General features: G+C 60.8%; 1 protein-coding gene across 11 annotated transcripts in view; it reads right to left on the reverse strand.

The window, feature by feature from the left end:
• Nucleotides 1–633: 633 nt before the first annotated feature.
• PWWP2B (PWWP domain containing 2B) overlaps nt 634–15010 on the reverse strand; it is a 29702-nt gene continuing 15325 nt past the window's right edge. For all 11 annotated transcript variants that reach the window (XM_044748400.2, XM_044748406.2, XM_044748404.2 and 8 more), the window contains one exon: nt 634–1409. Coding sequence is in view for 3 of the 11 variants with exons in the window: in XM_044748406.2 (XP_044604341.1) it covers nt 1396–1409 (14 nt within the window). In the remaining 8 variants the exon portion in view is untranslated. The remainder of the gene's footprint in view (nt 1410–15010) is intronic.

Here is a 15010-nt window from a genome sequence, read left to right on the forward strand (position 1 = left end):
GCTGGGGTGGTGGCACCCTTACAACACAGAACGTTCTAGTAAAACCAGAAACAGGCAAAGGCGCCACCGTCCACGTCCACTCTGACATGTCCCTTGGCTCTCAGTGAGCAAACCAGGAAACAGGAGACACTGGGTCTCCCTGGGGGAAGCGAGGGCAAGACTGTCCCATTTGCTGACATGTTGCCCCGCCCAGGAAAGTCAGCTAGAGCCATGAGGGAGGCTGTGGGAGGCTGTGGGAGCTGGGGAAGGCTGGAGGCGGCTGGGGGAGGTTGGGGGAGGCTGGGGGAAGCTGAGGGGGGCTGGGGGAGGCTGAGGGGGCTGGGGAAGGCTAGGGAAGGCTGGGGAAGGGTGTGGGAGGCTGAGGGGGCTGGGGGAGGCTGGGGGAGTCTGAGGGGGCTGGGGGAGGCTGGGGAAGGCTGAGGGGGCTGGGGAAGGTTGGGGGAGCCTGGGGAAGGCTGGGGGAGGCTGGGACCACTGCCTCCCCCCACCCCAAGATGAGCAGCAGTGCTGGCGTCTCCCAGGGAAGGAGAGACCCACTTTTCAAAGCTGCCCCCTGATATTCCATGGGGGTGTCCTTCAACAGGGCCTACCATTCGCTCGCGGAAACACAGACACACACGTGGGAGCAAAAGGTGAGGCTCCAACACAGATGCTCTTTATTGTCTCTCACGTTTAAACAAAGAAAGAGCAGACTCAATTTCTTCTTTGTTTTTTCTTTTTGGTCTTAAAGCAACAAAAAGGGAAAAGGAACGCAGTCTTACAAACAACAGAGCAAGGGTCTTTTCCTTTAATGTTTAAGTCTGTTTTCAAAGTGCCAGCCCCTCATCGCCTCCATACGGTACAGGTAACTCCTAGCAGCTCGGGGACAGGTGGCCTTGAGGCTGGGTGCTGGGCGCCTGGGGGGACCTAAGCTCTGGGACGAACGTGGGGGGTTCCCCGATCTCAAGTGCACAGAGACCCCCGCCCCAGGGCTTGGAAGGAAGAGCCCCACTTGTGCAATTTGGTTTCTCTGAAACCTGCAGGGAGGCCCTGAGCTCACACCGAGCCCCGGCCCTTGCCAGGACACCAGACGGTGGGCCCTGCTCCTCCACGACGCACTGGCCCCAGGCTGGACACTGTGCCCCCAACACGCATGGTGGCAGCAGCACACGTGTCCTGGGCTCCTGGTACTTCACAAACCAGGAAAGCTAGACTCTGAGTCACAGAATAAATACACTCAGACGAGAGGAACCGCTGTGCTCCTGGAGGTTCTGTCCTCGTGGCTGGACACACCTGCTCCTCTCCGGGGGGACCTCGAACCTGGCTGACCACCATAGTCACGCAGGGCCCATCGGACGGAATGGGGGACACAGAGGACACCCCGAAGTCGGAAGCTCCAGGAGAACAGCTGTGCCCTCATTGTTGGTGACCTTGGGGGAAGCAGAAAGGGCAGAGGTTACTGCAGGGCTGAGAGCTGGGGACAGGTGGGGGTCCAAGCAGCAGGCCAGAGCGCCCGCCGGGGGTCTTCTGAGCCATCTCCCTCAGGCTCTGAGGCTTGCCAGGGAACCCCACAGCTCCCAGCTCCCACTGGCCCTCGTCATCTGGGGAGTCCCGCCTCCCTCGGTACCCACGCAGGGCCATGCGGGGCCTGCTGCACCTCTCCTGGCATAGGCCCCCTGACCCCAGCATCCCCCTGTGCCCATCCCATCTACCAGGGGCCCTGACTGCCCAGGGGAAGGCGCAGGATCCTTGATGGTTCGAGGGCCCAGACCACAGGGCTTGCCCTAAAGCCCCACAGCCTTGTGCCTGCACACAGGGGTGCTAAACGGGGGCCTGCTGTTCTGGATCCTTCCAGCCACTCAACTCACAGTTGGAAGGACCCCAGTGTGTAACTGTCAGCGGAGTGTGGCTCATGCCCCTGGGGAGACACACCCACCAAGCCCAGAGCCTCCCACTCACCAGGTGCACCTTCCTAGTTTGGGGGATCCCCCAGGGGCTGTGGGGGCAGGCCATGGAAAAGAAAATTCTTTCCCAGGTTAGTGTGGAGCCCAGGCCTCAGCCCTGCTTCTCGACTGCCCAAATCCAACGAATGAGGGGAGCAGTGTTCTCCACCGGCATTCTCCCCCATCATTGGTCCAGGGGGATGGAGACACCACAGGAGGCCCTCAGAGGGAGGGAGCCAGGAGCCCAGGAAACAGGAAAGGAGGGGGACCCCAGGTGACAGGGAAGGAAGAGGAACGGGGGCTCCAAGAACAGAGGGAGCCCAGAGCCCCAGGGCCACAAGTCCTGCTGCTCCTCCCGTCAGGAGGGCAAGTGTCGCCCCACTGTGAGCCGCTCCACCAACACAGGAGGTGGAAGCGAAGCTGGGCTGACTCCTGGCCCGGATCCTAAGACAGCTTCCACCTGCACCCTTGGAAGTCGTGAGCTGCCGTGATGAAATCCTGGCTGTCCTGAGACCGCCACACCAAGAGGAAGCCAAGCCAGCTAGGTGGAGGGGCCCAGGGGTGTGTGTGTGAGAGGGTGTGTGTGTGTGTGTGTACATGAGGGGTGGGGGGCCGGCCATCCCGCTTGTCCCGGCCACCCCAGCCAAGGCCTCAGACAGGCGAGAAGCCACCAGGGACACTCAGCCCGGCCAACACGGCTGCCCGGAGCACAGAGACTCACGAGAAACAGCAAACCAGCCTTGTTTTAAGCCACAATGTTTGAGGGAAGTTTGTTCACACTGTGATCGTGAACTGAAAGAAATACCTAATGTGTTGGAAGGCACTGAGAGATTTCAATTTCTCTTAGAGAGCTGGGGACAAGCGAGCGATAAGCTATAAAGACTAAGCAGCCAAAAATGAGGCAAATTCAACCCTGCAGAGAACAGAGTTGAATAAAAACAAAACATATTCGTAATTATCCACATGGATAAGCTGCAATTTTTAATATCAACACTGGATCTTGATTTAGCCAAAAATTGTATGTACGTGTGGCAGGGGAGTAGGCAATTATAAGATGGCAAAACCTTCATAGTCCAAGGGAAAATCTGTAATAATGCCTAAATTGCACAGTCATGAAATACAAAGCAGCAGGTAAGTTCTCTCTCAGGAATAGGGAGATACATTCTTTCATTATACACTGTGTTGCTAGTGGGCTTTAAAAATGTGAACATATATAACACTGATACAAATTAAAGTTAAATGAAAAGAAACTACCTTACTACCATGTGAAGTTAGAATCAGTCTTTTCCCACATACAGCTGTTAAAATCCAGGAGACTGCTGGCACAGAGAAACCCACGTATCTTCTCACGGCTCAGCTGCTGGCCCCCGCTCCCCGACGCCAGCCCAGTGCGGGGGGTCAGATGCCCAGGCCAGCCCTGTCGGCACCAAGCTGCTCAGGTGGATGGCCTGAGGCCCCAGGACTCACCCAGTGCCCTGGAGGGAGGCAGAGGTGGTGCAGGGCCTGGAGGGCGAGTAGCGGGAGCTTGAGTCCATGGAGGATGAGCCTGGCCCCAGGTAGGGGCACGTGAGAGCCTGAGCAGGGATAAGGCACCGACCTCCCAACATGAGGCTGCTGGCCACAGGGCAGCTTGGACGTGGGTGACAGCCCCTCCCTGTGGTGCCGCAGAGGCTGGGGCACTCTGCCAGTCCAGGCCTGAGCTCTCCATCGGGCTCCTGAGGGCCCAGGACAGCCCTGGGGCAGAGGTGCTCAGGGAGGCTCAGAAAAGAGGCCAGTTTCTGCCGCCGTCGGCTGCTCTCAGCTCAGCACAGTGACATTCGAGGTCTGAGAGCAATGACCCCACCAGCTGAGCAACCTGGCTGGGAGGTGGGGAAGGGGGAGCTGCCGGTCGTCCTCCTCCATCCAAAGTGGCCAGATTCCACAACCAGGAAGGGAGCAAGAACAGTGACCGCAGCACACTGCACTGCACACTCGCTCCAGACACAGGCGGTCATCGGGCCGGCCCTCTGTCTTATGACATCACCCCAAGGCTCCAGGGAAACCCCCTGGCCGCATCCAGGAGTGGACTTGGGGCATGCAGGACAGAGTCCTCTCCTGGCCCCCTGGCTCCCCGCTGCCCCAGAGCTCTGTCATCACCACCCCTGCCCAGAGCAGACCCCGACCACAGGCCCATCCAAAGAAGCAGACCTGGCACCAGATGGAGGGCTGGGGTTCTGGAGCCAACTCCGAAGGACGCAAGGTGTGCATGCGGGCGGGGTGGGACCCTTGTGCAAGCGCAGGAGAGACCTTACTAAGTCCAGAGCGAGGAGCGAGGCGGTGGCACTGGGCCTGCAGATACGCCCACCAGGGGGGAGCCAGCTTCCCACCCGGCCACACATCTGGGGAGAGCGAGCCCCTGGGCATGAGCGGTGGTGTCCACTAAGCTGCTGGTACAGGGGTCGGGGGGGTCACAGAGCAAACCTGGCTGGGGCTGGGACCTGGCCACCCACTCCAGGGGCCCTGGGCTATGCAAACGCTCGGCTCCGAGCAAGGCTGAGCTGTATCCACCAGCAGAGGGTTTCCTGGAACACTGTTTGCTCTTTGCACAGAAAAAAGACCGAAACCATGAATCGAAATCCTGGAACCTGCTCTCGAATTCCCAAACGCCTCCTGCCCGAAGCGACTGTTTGAGCCTGCCAAATACCACCCCAACTGCCAGCCCTTGGAGACGGGCCCTTCTAGACACTGTGTCTTTCCCTCTGCAGTTGCCCTCAGGACAGGGTGGACGCCAGCCCCATCCTCGCTCCCTCCCACCCCTGAATCCCCGGGGGCAACCAGCAGGCCCCAGGAGAGGCCAGGAGGGGGCGGCGTGAGGGCAGCGATGCCCAGGCCTGGTGGTCAGGGCCAGGGGCAGGGAGCACCTTCCCCAGCGTTAACTCTATTTTGACAACCCTGGGTGCCATGACCATCCCCACTCTACAGATGAGGGGCTGAGGCTCGGAGGGGCTCCAGACCCTGCCCACGGTCATTCAGCTTAGCTGCAAGGCCAGGCTGCAAGCCCAGGTCTGGAGCCTGTGTGAGTGTCCAGGGTGGTCAGAGCAAAGGGCCACAAACTAGGAAACCACAGAGTTGGAGAATGGACATCTGGAGCCCAGGTGTCACCACGGGGAGCCCATCCCCAAAGGCCACAGAGGGGACCCCAGGAGTCCCAAGGCCTTGTTGGTTGAGGGCCCCACCACAGCAGGCTGAGCACCAGGAGTGAGGTTCCCCGAGGTGACAGGCCCTCTGCCTAGGAACAGGTCGCCTGGCCGCCTGGGTCCAGGCCCAACCCCCCACCCTGGCCAGGACCACACTCCCCACAGAAAGGGCTGGCTGTGTCCAAATGGGCACCACAGGCCCCTAGCCAGGCGAAGGCAGACACTTGGAGCAAACCCTGCCCCTACCTGTGCCCAAGGGGCAGAGATGTCTGTCCCAACCCTAGGAGGCAGCCCCTTCCCAGGCCAGGCAGAGGCCCTGCCTCAGGGTCCCTGAGAACACCGCCCATGTCGCTGGGTGGTGGGAAGCGTGAGGGGCCCAGTGTTGTAGGAGTAGATTCCCCAGAGGCGCCTCAGGGAAGCTTCGGAGGGCGATAGCCTCTCCACGGATGGATGCAGGGAACCGGCTGGAGGCCCCACCCAGTCCTCCCAGGAGCCCTGCCTCCACCAGGCGTCGAGGCCATGGCCATCACGTCTGAGAGACAGGTCCTGACCCTGCAGGGCCGACAGCAGATTCCGAATGAGAAGAACAGTCCCAAAACGAGAAACGTTGGCCAGGATCATGGCCTGTCACACAGACGCACTCCTGCAAGTCCCGTCTTCCTCTCTGCCTGTCTGCCTCTCGTCTGTGGGGAAAGCAGCTGTGCTAAGTCCAGCTCCACGACAGGCGTCCAGTATCCAGCGGGAGCTGCAAGCGCGGACAGACAGCCCACACCAGGCAGGGGTCCGGGCAGCCCAGTCCCTGGACGTCCTCGTGCCCACTGGGGGTCCCTCCCAGACCTCCGTAATTGTTGGGAGCTGCCAGTGAGATCTGGAGGGGGGGAGCCGTCCGGGTCTGCTGGGATCACATCCAGCCCCAGTCGGAGCTGCTGGCACAGGTGGGGAACAGCCATGCCCAGCAACTGCCAAGGCCACTCCCTTTAATGGAGCGTTTCAGGATTTCAAAGGGGCTCAGATCCCAGGTGACCGCACTTCACTGCAAAGAAACACACAGCCCGGGAGGCAAGGAGCTGCCTGAGCCCTCCCCATCAACAGCTCGACCCCTGTCTGTCCTTAAACATCCATCAGCCGCGACACTCGTCAGAAAAATGCACGGCAGGCTCGAGAGGAGGCGGTTGGCCCAGGCCCCTTTCCATACCTACACCTGTGCTCTTCGAGGCACTCCCCCTGCCCCCCCTCCGGCAGGAGAAACGCCTCAGGAGACCCCTGCAGGACTGGTCGTCACCCGGGGACTGTCCTACCTCCCAGCCTGATGCAGCCGGCCGGCCCCGCTTCTGAAAACCCCACGGCCTGGGCACTCTGGCTCTGCCGGCCTGCGTGTGGACAGCGGGCGTCCTTAGAAATGTGGAGATGAACCAGGGATCTCCCTGCGGGTTCCTCTCAGCAGACCAGGCTACGAAAATGTCCCTCACAGTAAGACAGAACCCCTGCCCTCTCACTTCCCTCCTCCCACCCAGCAGCTCCCACCCCCCACACCTCTGCAGTTACGGGATGTTTGGGGCATCCCTCCCTCTGGGCGGGGAGGTCCCTGTTCCCTGACCACAGCCAGCCTGGGCAGCCCCCAGCGCACCCCAGCCCCTGCTGTCTCCACCCACCCACTTGGACACTGTGGAAAAGGCACAAGGTCACTGCAGAGGCCGTTCAGAGAAAAGCTCGCTTTTCCTGGGGCTTCCCAAGCAGGCCAGGAGCCAACCCAGCCACCCAGCGGGGCTTCCTCACCCCTTTCCTTGGACCCACTGGGGACCTCCCTCCTCTGAGAGTCACCCTCACACCACTCAGCCCAGTCCCTGCCTGGAGGCCCTCTGTGCCCTCATGTCCACGGAGGTGGCACCACAACCAGCCTCCACCTGGCCCCTGGGGGACCCCACCCACCTTGCACGGGCCCCCACCTCCTGCAGCCTCCCCATGCTCTGGGAGGACAGACCTCCCCAGGTTTCTCCTGGCACAGCCCTGCCTCCCACGCCCAAGGGCCCCCAGGCCACAGTGCCCACCTGCAGGGCTCTGACAGCCCCTTCTCCCTGTCTGCCCCTCGCTGGCCCAGGCTGACCTCATGGGAGCAGTGTCCCCCTCCAGGAGTGTCCCCCACTGGGCCCCAAGACCACCACCAGGGCCCCGCAGCAAAGGCTGGTTGAGGCTGCTGTGCCTTGCGTCACTGGCACCCCAGTGATGGGCTCCACAGGCTGGGAGATTGTTGAGAAGAGGGGGTCTGGCTGGGGGGGCTCCCCTCTCCCTGCACAAGGCCTGGGCTGTGTGAGCAGATGGGGGAGGGTGGCAGGTACTGGCCAGTGCCCTGGGCCCCAGGAAGACGACCAGACCTGCTGTTCTCGATGCTCAAGACCAGAACTAACAGGCCTGTTTCCACAAACCACAGCCTTTCTAAGAACGGTGACATAAGTGCTGTGCATGAGCAAAGAAACGAAGCAGCCACAGTCAGAAACCAGAACCACCAGGTGTCACCAAGCAAAAGGAGGCAGCACTGGCCTGGCATTGCTGATATCACCATCCTTAGGTGGAGAGTGTGCGCAGGGCCCCCCACCAACACAACCCAGCCCTCCCATCCACCACTGACAGCCCCGCCGTGCAGTGGCCACGCATACTCACGTCCTGGGCTGTAACCCCACATCCAGCCCCGAGTCCACAGCACACGGCCTTCCCTGAGCCACATCCGGGACTGCGCCACCCAGCTCTGTCTCTCCAGCGTGGCTCATGGGGGGATCAAAGGCATGGCCACTCCCTCAACCCTCTAGACCAGCCTGGCAGTAGCCCCTGAGCACAGAACTGGGCCCCAAGTGCCCTGCTGGGTCCCCCCGGTTCCTTTAGCCACAGGCATCCAGGCTGTACCAGGGCTGGTGGAGACCCTGGCCCAAGTATGGGGGTTCCGAGGTCAGTGAAACGGGGGTGCAGCCCCGTCTCCGGGGGAAATCATGTAAGCTGGCTGGAGGCCTTCAGAGTTTGGGTCACAGTCCTGCCCACAGAAAGCAGACGATTCCCAGGAACGCCGGCTCCTGCGGGGTGGGCGGCTGGAAGATTGTCGTCTGAAGGAAAGTCTCCCCGGGACATGCAGAGGGTTGACATGCGGCCCAAACCCCTGGTCCAGAGGCCCAGGCGGCCCCTTCTCCCAGCCACTGCTCCCCTCCGTCCCGGGTGGCCAGGTGGGTCAGGAAGGGCTGACAGTGCCGAGAACCCCCGGCAGGGCCTTGTGATACGAGTGAGGGGCCGTGGAGACCCAGGTGTGGAACCTCCAGCTCAGGGTTCTAACCCGGAGGCAGGACAGGGCCGATGGCCACCACCCATCTGCCCCGGAGCCTGACTCCCCTCCTGGGCTGCTTCCTCCCTCTGATTGCCATTTCCGCCACAGCTGGGAAGCATCACCTCTCTCCCTTGGGGCTGACGGTGGTGGACACACGTCAGGCATTTTGCTCTGCCTTTCCAAGGCCAAGCGGGCTGCCCCGCAGCCCCTGGGATGCTGGGCACACAGTGGGAGCCCGCCTGGGAGCAAACCTTGGCTCCGTGCCTCCCAGGACCAGTCTCCTCATCTGCAGGACGGGGCGCTGCAGCCCCCCACTCCTGGCGATGCAGCCAAGTGCGCAGAGTGCCACGAACCCGGCAGGGGGCAGGGTGTGTGCTCACACTGGGGAGGGGCCCGCTCCCAGTGCCCTCTCCTGGCCGACTTCCCCAGCAGGCCAGGCCTCCAGTGCATTCCTGAACTCCTGCTGCGTGCCGGGCACTTCCTTACTTCCGGGCACTTCCTCTCCTCAAGGGGAGACCTCAAAGAGAGCAGCAAAGAATAAAGTAGAAGGTCATGAAAGGAGCTGTGATGGAAACAAAGATGCTGGGGTAGAGAGAGAGTACTGGCCATGGGGGTTTGTCCTGGACGCGGCCATACAGGTGCTCTGAAGGAGCTGCCCCAAGGGGGTGAGATCGAGCTGGGACCTGGAGGAGGGGGCGGCCAGCAGGCACAGAGCAGGTGGGCACCTCGACTTTGCCACATGGTGCCAAGGGACGGGGCACAAGGAGAATGCTCGATGGGAGGGGGGCCTACCTGCCCTGGAGACCCCGGCCCCCACAACTGCACTCGGGTCAGTCTCTGACCCACCCACTTCCTGCATCCCTGTAGTCCCTGGGGGCCTGCAGGATTCAGGCCCCTCCCTGCTGGACAGAGAAAGCTGTGGGCTCACATCCCCAGCTCATACCCTGCAATGACCTCAACAACCCAGAGTCGGTCAAGGGCACTGGTGAGCAGGCTGCATGCCCATGGGCTCTGCCAGGAGGAAGGAGCCAGTCTCTGTGTACGGCTGGGAGCCGTCTTCTTGGTGGGGGTCAGAGGGACAGCCAGGCGCAGGGCGGTGGTGTGGTGCTGCTTCTGTTGTGGGGACAAATCTGTGTCTGCTGGTGTCATAAACAGGAGGACAAGCAAACGCTGGGCAGAACGGGAGGCCTGAGGGAGAAGGTCAGCATGGAGGCGCCGGGACGAGGCCAGATTTCTCCAAACCGCCCTGGTTGTACAGAGTCAACTTGGGACCCGAGGAGACGCGCACAGAATTACAAGTCACAAGTCAAAATGAAAACAGACAGGAGTCTGTACAAGTGGGACGTGAAGTGGAATAAACGACCCTACATTTTGAGGTCAAGACAACCACGGGGAGACTTGTCTCCATGCCTTTGAGAGAGGGATCTGACGTATACCCTGGGGGCCAGACCCCAGGGGTGGAGGACCTGCAAGGAAGCCTTGGGGCTTCCCGCGGGTCACAGCGGTGACCCTATGGAGCTGCTATGCTGAGCTGGTCACGTGTGAGAGACAGCCTATCTACGTGAAATGCCTGACAGGTTACACCTTAAATATGTGACATGGTATGTAACATACTTGACATTTTATACACATATTAACTTTTACATATAAATTAATACAGTTACACATTGCCTAACGACAGGGACACCTTCTGAGAAATGCGTCGTTAGGCGATTTCATCATCGTGCGAACATTACACAGATGCACTTACACAAGCCTAGATGGCGTAGCCCACCACACACCTGGGCTGAATGGGACTAATCCTGTGGGACCACCATCGTATATGCGGTCCATCGTTGACCAAAATGTCATTATGTGCCATGTGACTATAATTATGCTGGTATCATTAAGAACTAAAGTTTTCAAAAGAAGAGAATAGGGATACAAATATAAAAGTCAAAGTAGTAAAAAATCTGAATTAGAAAGTGGTATGAAGTCTGATTTCTTTTCTCCTAAAAGAAGTTAATTTCTGGGTCTGTCAACTGCAAAGACTGAGAAACAACAGTGAACCCAGCAGCAACGAGCACCCGTCGGGCCGAGGCGGGATCGCTAAATACCATTTCCCTTGAGAGGAGGCGTCTCCCTGGGACCCAGCCGACCCCAGGCCTGGGCTGGAAATGCCGATGGCGAGCCAGAATCCCCTGTCACAGGAGAAAGCCAGGCCGCTGCCAAAACCAACACCATCATCGGACTCAGGAGCCGAAGAGCCAACTGGCCAAGAATGGGAAACTTTAAGCATCAAAAAGAATAAAATTTGCATGGATTGAAAGGAGTCAAATATGTTCAAAAGACACACGAGTTCTTGTGATACGCAGACGGTCAGGATAGAGCTGGCAGGTCACTCCGGAAGGTGCTGGGAACCAACTCAGACACTTGTCCTGTAAGACACCTGCGCTTCCTGTAAGGCTGGATGTGAAAGTCACAGGACGGCCAGGGTGTCGCTGCAGGGCTGCTAAGGAATGGACAAGGCCAGCAACTCCGAAGGAGACAAGTCACCAGCAGAGTGTGGCCACCACCTCAGCAGAGGCAACCTGCCTGAATCCAACAGTGTAGGAGTGCCCTCCCAGAGTGCTCTTGGACCTCTGACCTCGGGGCAGGTGCCCTGTGCAGGGGCACAGAAGCCGGCTGGGGCCAGGGATGAGTATTCAGAGCAGGTGGTGGGGACCAAGGAAACAACGCAGACCTGGGCAGCGTGCGTCTTCCGAGAGGTTAAGGCATCTTGCCAGCGGGCAGGGCAGCACTTGGCCTGGAAGGCGCAGGCGGGCAGGAGCTGCCTGAAGCTGGCCCTGGGCAGGGAGAAGTCCTCATGCCCAGGCACCTGATCCCCTGGAACAGCAACTGGGAACACCTGCATGTCTCCCTGGGCACTGCTGTGTCCCCGCTCCTGCCGTGCCCCACACCTCGAGGACGCTCACGATGCTGCCGGAGGAGGTGGGACGGACTGGGCCTGAGCCCCCGCAGCAGGCTTGGAATTACAGGCCTTAATTTCCGTCGGGAACAAAATAATTACAAGCTTCACAGAGGACCTGGATTCTCTGAAAGCAACGCGGGCAGTCATCTGAAAACCCATCTTCAGAAGCAGAGCACATTTTTATTTACAGTTGGGAGAAAGAGAAAAGCTGGCGTGGGGCATGTGCTCAAGGGCACCATTCTAAAAGGAGAACACCCTTAAGAAAAGTCAAAACCTGGAAACCCCATCTGGATGCTCTCAGCCCAACCTGACCAGCAAGCACTGCATCCACACGAAGCACGGGGACAGGCACCTGCCAACCCGTCAGGAGGGGCGCCATCGCCAGCAGCGCTGCGGGGTTTCCAGGCTGGTTTTCCTGATGGATATCCTTATTTCCCAGGAGAGATCAACATTATGAAGCTGAAAGTCGGATATGGCCCTGGGGTGCTGCCGGGACCCACAGCCCATGTGCCCAGCCTCCCTGGCATGGCAGCAAATCCTTCTGGAACAATGGATTTCTCGATCACTGCACAGCCCCATCAGGCTCCAGTCCACTTCAGCAGCAGCTGACCCCTCCCTGAGCCCAGTCGGCCCTCTGTCGAGGAAGAGGCTGGGGGACCTGAGCTCACACGAGACCCCAAATGTGCCAGATGGATGGGAGGAAGCAGCCGATGAATTGGTGTCCCCAAAGACACCAGGTCCCAACCCTGGGACCTGGGAATGGTACCTTCGACGGTAAAGGAGTGGCAGGTGCGACTGCATTAAAGCTTTTGAGACGAGCAGATCACACTGGATTATCTAGGTGGCCCACACATGCCATCACGGGTCCTTATAAGAGGGAGGCACAGGGAGATTCGACACTGACGAGCAGAGGCCATGTGACCACAGAGACAAAGACTGGGTGACACGGCCACAGGCCCAGGGACGCCTGGAGCTCCCCGGAGCTGGAAGAGGCAGGAAGGACCCTCCCCTGGAGCCCTTGCAGGAAGTGCAGCCCTGCGACACCTTGATTTCAGGCTCTGGCCTCCAGCACCACGAGAACAAATTTCTGTTGCTTCAAGCCAGCCAGCGTGTGGTCCTCTGTGACAGCAGCCACAGGGAGCTAGCTGATACAAGGATGAGGCTAACACAGGGGGCGAAGCAGAGGGATGCCCTGTGCTCGGTGAAGGGGAACACCGGGCTCGGAGCTGACCACAGAGGGGCAGAGCAGGGGAGGCTCCCTGCCCGCCTGCAGCCTGGCGTCTCGGGCAGGAAGGGGAGGCAGGGGCCCCTTGGTTCACGGGAGGCTGGACACCAGCCCCGGGGCCCTTCCAGCTCACACAGCACCTGTGAATTTCCCACTGGCCCGAGAGGCTGGGACAGTGGGTGGCATTCTGTCCTCCCACTTCAGGGAGGTGCCATGGTGCCCAGCCCCCGCCCCCCAAGGGCAGTAGAAGGTGCTGTCGGGGCTCCCAGGACACCTGGGCACCTTCCCCGCACTCCTGGCTCCTCGGGGTAGGCTCCTGATGACCGCCCACCCAGCAACCGCTCCATCACCGTGTGCCCTCTCCCTGTGCAGTGCCAGCAGGCTGGGCAAGTCTCCCGTCCCAGCCGTGCGAGCCCACGGCCAACCCTCAGGTTCTTGGCCTGCCCACCTCGCCAGTGCTGCCCGCTGTCCGTCCAGCCCTGTTTCCTGGGCCCCACACCTCTGGTCACCTCTATCCGCCTTCCCGCAGTCTCCCTAACCCTCACCAAGGCACTGTCCTCACCCACGCCATCCCACGAACCCACGACTCCAGCCCAATGTCCTCCAAGCCCTTAGACATCTCCCAGCCAAGACCCATCGCCAGCCGACAGGAGCCGCCCTCCCTGCGGTGAGGGGCACGCTGGTCCCCAAGTTCCAGGAGCGGCACCCAGCATGCCCGGCCCATGTCCCCAGGTTCTTCTCACCCTTCCGCTGACTCCCTGTCCCATTTCAGCCTGGGTCCTCTCATCCATCTGTCTAGCCTCTCGGCCCCATCACGCTCCTGTCCCCACAGCCAGGGGTGTTTCCAACACAAACAGGACAATTCACCCCTTTGCTTAAATTCTCCACTGGTACCCTTTGCTATCAGGATAAGGCTGCAGTGGGGGCCTCAGCCCACCAGGCCCAAGTTGGCCTCCTTCCCCCACCCTCAGAACGTGCCCAGTTCCTTCTGCTGTAGACCCTGCTACATGTCCCTCTTTTTGCCTGGGATGGTCACCCCCCATCCTGTGAGCTCCTAATTAGCTCACAGTTCCAATCTCAGCCACATGTCACCTCCTCCAGGAAGCCTTCCCAGATCCCCAGCCCAACTCAGCTTCGTCTCTGGATGCCCTGCCGTGGGGCCCTCATCCCTTCTCAGCACATTTCTGTCTGTGACTACGCACGAATTTGGGGACTGTGGTTCACAGCCCTCTCCCCAGCCCCTCAGGCGAGAGCCTTGGTGATCCGGCGCACCTGTCTGTGCCCCACCCAGCTGAACGTTCAGCCCTCGGTGGGTGGGGAGGTGGATGGACTGAAGAGAAGAGGGGTGTGACCACGGGCCTGAAAGGAGGAGCCCTGGCCCTGAGGCCCCCGCGCTATGTCACCGCAGGAGGGGTTGCATCACCTGCCAGGTTGGGGGGCCACCTCTGTGCTCTCAGGCCATCCCGTCACACCTGCAGGGCCTCGCCCTCTGACCCACTGGGCCCCCAGCAGCACTGCAGGCAGGAGGAGGGTACCTAGCCAGCCAGGAGCGTGGCCCAGTCCCATCCCTGGAGCGCAGCCTGTGAGCCCCAAACCCGCCCTCCCTGCCGGGTCCCGCCAGCCCACAGTGGGGCACCTGGGAGAAGTCCCCAGAGAAACAGCTCCCACACAGCCGGAAGGGATGCAGTGGCCACCAAAGGCGGCTGCTGATGGGTCATTAACAAGCCCCAGGGTACCCTCACTCACCACCCAGCCCAAGAGGCAGGTGCTGTGTCACCCCAGGACAGATAGGGAAACTGAGGCTCAAAGACACCAGCCTGCTGGGTCAGGAGCAGCAAGTGACTGGGCAGGGCAGGGCACGGCCAGGTGGCCCTGGGTCTGCCCCTGGAAATCAGGGCCTCCCCTGGGAGAAGTGCCCAGCTCCCCAGGCTGTAGATCAGTGATCTGGGGCGGTCTCTGCTGAGGGCCAATGTGCCCTGTCACTCAAGCCCAGCCAGGCCCTGGGCTGGCCTCTCACCAGTGCCCCAGCCACCAGGCCCCAGGCTGTTTCCGTGCTTCTGCACAACATCCATATGGCCACCCACCTCTCAGCTGAGCCTCCAGCACCTCAAAAAGTGGGGCAGAGGGGCCCCTCAGGAACAAGATGCTGGACAGGACACCCCTGGGAGGGACCCGACACCCTGTGTCTGCGAGGATCCTCCCTGTCATGTGCCCGTTGGGGACAGACACCCCCAACCCCGAGGAGCTCCTGGCACTGCCACAGAGGTCCTCAGGGGGCTGCAGGCCAGCTGGGCCAGGCCGAGGTAGCTGTTGAGCGAGGCCTGGAGGACAGTCTTCCCCCGCTGGCCTCCCCTGCACGAGCTTCAGGCCTCTGTGCCAGCCCCCAGCTCTCCCTCGAGGGGTCCAGTGGCCCCATGCCAGCCTCCTCCT

This window comes from Equus asinus, chromosome 2 (assembly GCF_041296235.1).
Source record: "Equus asinus isolate D_3611 breed Donkey chromosome 2, EquAss-T2T_v2, whole genome shotgun sequence".
Lineage (NCBI taxonomy): Eukaryota > Metazoa > Chordata > Mammalia > Perissodactyla > Equidae > Equus > Equus asinus.